The sequence below is a fragment of the Phytophthora infestans genome, genomic scaffold, assembly GCF_000142945.1.
Source record: "Phytophthora infestans T30-4 supercont1.7 genomic scaffold, whole genome shotgun sequence".
NCBI lineage: Eukaryota > Oomycota > Peronosporomycetes > Peronosporales > Peronosporaceae > Phytophthora > Phytophthora infestans.
In genome coordinates this window covers 231,819-236,757 of record NW_003303752.1, presented here as the reverse complement: position 1 = coordinate 236,757, position 4,939 = coordinate 231,819, and the positions used below count along the sequence as shown (strand labels likewise).

Here is a 4,939-nt window from a genome sequence, read left to right as displayed (position 1 = left end):
GCCGCAATTTTAAGTACTTCGTGGTATCGTTTGCTTTCGCTTAGGAACCTGTACTTCCAGGTTGCGTCGTCCGCCCCCGTACGTCGTGGTTTCGTGTAACGAAACCATTTATCAATCCGCTGTCTCATGTGGTCCGTACAATGTCGTGGCTTTGTACGCTTCCGTTGCCCCGTACTACAGGTTGGACTTCATGCTCTTCCGTGTCTCGCTTGCTTTGTGATTCCCTACTCACCCGTAGCCCACACTGCTTTGTGGCCAGACATTTGCGCTTTTGGTTTCATGCTCACCCGCGCACCCTTCACGAAGGCTTAGTTATTCCCCAGTAGCCCCTACTGGTCTCCGGCGTTCTCCTGTCCTCGGGATACTGGCTTCTGCCAGCGACCCTTGAGGACGGGCTTGGGGAAAGCCCGTCTGCGGAGTCTTTCCGCGGGGCAGTCGCGCTTGAAGTGGCCCATCTTCCCGCAGCCGAAGCAGCAAATATCACGCTGCTCGGCGGACCGGAGTTCCATGGGAGCTGGTCCGTTGGGGCTCGCTCGACCGGCAGTCGACAAAGAACTCACCAGCCATGCTGAGGCCGGCGTACGCGCCTGGCGATGGCTGTATTCTTCTTGAAGAGCCACTTTGATCGCCTCTTCAAGGGTGTTTGCCTGCACCCGGAACAGCTGAGTGCGTGCGGGGCCCACTCGAAGGCCGTCCATGAACACAGTCATCTTGATGTGTTCATTGAGTGGGTTTCCCACTAGGGACGCCGTGAGCTCCCGTATCTCTTGCACATACTCGTGCAGTTCGCGTCTTCCTTGTTTACACGCGAGGAAGCGCGAACGCTGGCGGTACTCGTAGTTCGCCGGGAGGAACGCGGCTCGGAGCTGTTCGCACAGCTGAGCCCAGGATGTGAAACATCCAGGGGATGTCGCTTCCCGAGTGTACACCCAACTCTTAGCACGACCGCTAAGGTTGGAGAGTGCAAAAGCAACACGCAGTTGCTCGGTCGAGATCAGAGCCGCGTCCATCGCGAGCTCTACTTCTCGGACCCAGAAGTGAAGGTTCTCGCCTTCCTTCCCTTCATACGGCTTTACCTTCAGCCGTATTGGCTTCGGGTGAGGCGGATTTGCCTCCGCCGCCGGAGCCTGCAGGTTCTCCCGCACATGCGCGATGAGCCCCTGCTCGTACGCGTCAAATGCATTGACGCGCTCGAGCTGCTCGGCCGGTGTTGACACCACCAGGCTCTGCAGGGCCTCCATCCCGAAGATGCCTGCCATCTTTCGAACCGACTCGAACTGAGAGTCGTTCATATGGGAGAAGTCGTTCCTATCCATGGCAACGAACTTCGGAGAGGTTCAGGTAGTCTACCCGCGTTGGCGTCGATTGACTACGAGTGCTACCAAGTGCGACGGGGTCACACAGCACCTTGCGCTAGAGGAAGTTGGCTCCCGAGAGTATACAAACTATCAGTGAACGGCAGCTCACAGGCCCCCTTTTACCGAAAGGAAGCGAAGTGACCAAGATAGGTTGTAAACTGAGTATATTCATAGGTAGGCTAAGCTTGAGTTAAATAAACAAACTAAAAGTCACCTATAGAAAAGCAATGTCATCAGCCAAGGGCTGGCCTCGGACGACCTTGGTACCTTGTACCAAACATCTCGGAGTATGACGTGTCACACTTCATGTGACTAGGGGTACACTTATAGCTACGTACCCCGTTACAAATGGGGGTAACGAGCGTCTGCATAGGGAGGATAGCGGACAGTAGACCTGAGAGATAAAGTAAATCGCTCAGTGATGGCTGTTAGAGCTCATGCTGAAAAGCCTGAAGCGCAATATACCTCAGCTTCAATTAACTAATAATGTAGTAAGAATAAGATTAAACCTGTTCAATTTACCAAATGAATGTGTTTTTGTTTAGCGATAGGCAGCATTCACTTTATATTTATACTTGTCGTAAATCACAGAAGGAACACGGTACTTACCTAACCTCGTTGAACATTATTGGTAAGAAAAAACGCTAACCCAATGTGACTGGACAATTATGTGTGTAGTGAAGGGGATTGGCTAATTCCATGCATACCAAAATCAAGTTTAGTCGGATACATAGTCATATTCAACCATGTGCCGAAACTATTGTCAATCCCTGCTTACTACGAAATACCCGTTCTGATTTGTAGCTATAATAAATGGCGTGATTCTGCTGTGAAGTACTCGAATAAACTGATCTTCTGCTACTAATACGACAGTCATAAGCTATTATGATAGTACTTAGGCATTCACGTGTTTCAGATAGTAATCATTCCATTTAGCTTACTATTTACTAGTAAAATTTGGCCTTTTCCTTTACAACTGCCAAACGTCTGCCCCCTTTACGAGTAGCGTTAAGATACGGATTCGACTGTTATTCTCTATTTCAATTGTTTATTGATAAAACTTACAACAAATAAGCTGCTACCCGCTCCGTCGCTTCGGCGTCATGTAGTCTGATCCGTATGCCTTCTTCAAAAAATATTTGGGATCGTGTACAGTGTCAAATTCCACTCCGTTGATCGTCACCTGCGAGAAAGGTTTCACTTTGCTGTCGGGGAGAGCGCGGCCATGGTCTTGTTTCCAGAATTCCACATTCCACGCGCCATTTATCTTCTGCTCCATCTTGTACAGGTCCAAATAGGGCACTACATAGTCCTCGGTGATAGGCAAGTCAGGGTCGTACAAAAGCCCAGCCAGAGGGTGCGTTGGGGCAACGCATACTCGCCAAATATTCATGAAAAACATGTGATAACCCTTCCGTCGGAGAGCGTCTATCAACACTTCCTCGTGATGCAAGTCACCGACGAACCCGATGTCGGCGTCTTCGGTAAACGGGATCAACGCCTTGTTACGTACAGCACCCAGTAGCGACCCGAACGCGAGGAACGGAGTGCTCCCAGTAGCTTGAAGCTCTTCGTAGACCTCGACTAGCAGCATATGCAGCACACTAGCGTAGCATATCGACTTGGAGGAGCGAAGATTGAGCAGATCCAAGCGGTCTGGAGTCTCGCAAAACGGTGTGTCCTTCCGACGGGAGATCGGCAAACAGTAGCTGTACTTCTTTAAGTTGCTGGACCAGTCACTGTAGAGACTGGTGTGGTCGTTGCGGAAGACTGGCTCCGGTAGACGACCCATGTCCTTGAGCTCGGAGTAATATCTGTCGTTGGAGTGGTACTCAACGGTGCTCGCGTTCACCGTCGACGCGACACATATCCCCTGGTAGTTTAACAGCATGGACGTAGGCGAGTGTGAGACGATGTTGGTCTCCATTACGACGTCGAAGACCACGAGACCAGTCAGTAACAATGCGATGGTCGGGATCACCGTGAGTAGCGTACAGAAACATTTGCGTCTTGTCTTGGTGCTGCTGATGAGCTGCTTGTCCCCAAACTCGCACACGCTTCCTGTTTTATCCATGACCACGTCTTGCCACGTTCCCTGCTGATTGCAAAGTGGTAGAGTGTGTACCCGAGTGTCTACCCCACCACCCGAACAGTGAATAGTCAGAGCGCCCGCCTCATTAATTGTCACCCATACCGATGCAGCACGTTTTTGCACGATAATAATCATTGAGAGTTGCCTTTGTATATTCATCTGTTGGCATTGCCTACTTGGCAACAGACAACAGACTGTTGAACTCTGAAGACTTGATAATCTCAGCCAGGATAAGACCATTACTTTGAAGTACTATCGATCATAATGATCTTCGCTATTAATAGCGGGAGAGCTCCTCGAGCGATTTTTTTGGTGCAACACAACAGCCGCAACTCAGCAAGAAACAAAAGATTGAAACACCTTCTCTACAGCTTGTAAGTAGAGTACCTATACTACTACGGTAATATCAAGGCGAAATCAACAAGACGTAGCAGTGTTCGCACTCACTTCCTTCGCAACGATCGTGAACGATCCTCGGCTCGGCACATCTGACACCGTCACATAGTCGTTCGATCCTTCCGCGAAGCCGAAACCATCCCACAACGCCGTACTGTTGGACCAAATGGCGTTCCCGTTGACAGAGATCTCGATCGTCTCGAGTGACTTGCCGAGCGTAGGGACCGAGATCGATCCCGTCGTGTCTTGCGGTGTGGTTATTGTGGCTGTAAAGAAGCTGTCAGCGCTTTCCGTCGTCCACTCCACACAAAACGCACCCGTAGCCAATGTGTATCCAGTCTACAAGTGGCCCACACTCGCTCCAGCGGCGTGAGGGACGAACTCCCACGTCCTCCCCGCATCTTCTACAGGGTTCAGACCGCCTATATGCAACGTCAACGACGCAGTCATCCCCGTGGACCAAGAGTGCGCGTGTGAGATGTAGCTACCTAGATTCGTCTCTACAGCCTCGTAGAACGGACACTTAAGCTCACCAGTGTAATAGAACGCCTCCATCGTGGTGGACTTGCCGAAGTTGTTGAGCATGTAGCTCCATTGACGACGCATAATTGCCGTAGCCAACGTCGCATAGCTTGGGTGGGCTCGCAAGTGCGCATCGATCTCCAGACTCGTCATGAAAGGGGAGATCGAGCCTAGAGTTTCAGGCGACACAGCACCAAACTCATTCCAGCGAGCGGTCAAGCTGTGCGAGATCGTAGCAGCGCGTTCTAGCGAATCCGTCACGTTGAAGTGAACCGCAAGCACGTTGCCATCTTGAGGGTAGAACTCGGCACCGAGAGCTGTTGTGTTGTCCCGGAAGAGTCCCCAATGAATCGTCCCAGAGTTGGGAGTTGACCGCGCTTTTTCAGATCTTTCATCGATCTTACTGAAATGTCCTGCCCCTGGTTAATTGAGTTCCTCCGTTATCCAGTGTGGTCTGCCAGTCTGCCTCTTTCTTATACTATAGCGTCCAATAAATACATGCTGGTTGCTTGTGTTTCTCGTTTTTCCTGTACTAACTTTACTTCTTTTTGTTTTTTTTCCTTTTTATTTT

At 50.6% G+C, this 4,939-nt stretch overlaps 1 protein-coding gene across 1 annotated transcript; it reads right to left on the bottom strand.

The window, feature by feature from the left end:
- Positions 1-2,436: 2,436 nt before the first annotated feature.
- Positions 2,437-3,432, bottom strand: PITG_05092 (uncharacterized protein; the record flags this gene model as incomplete). The annotated part of the gene is made up of 1 exon (XM_002998752.1): positions 2,437-3,432. One exon carries the CDS (start codon positions 3,430-3,432, stop codon positions 2,437-2,439), a length of 996 nt encoding a protein of 331 aa, XP_002998798.1.
- Between the last annotated feature and the right edge of the window lie 1,507 nt (positions 3,433-4,939).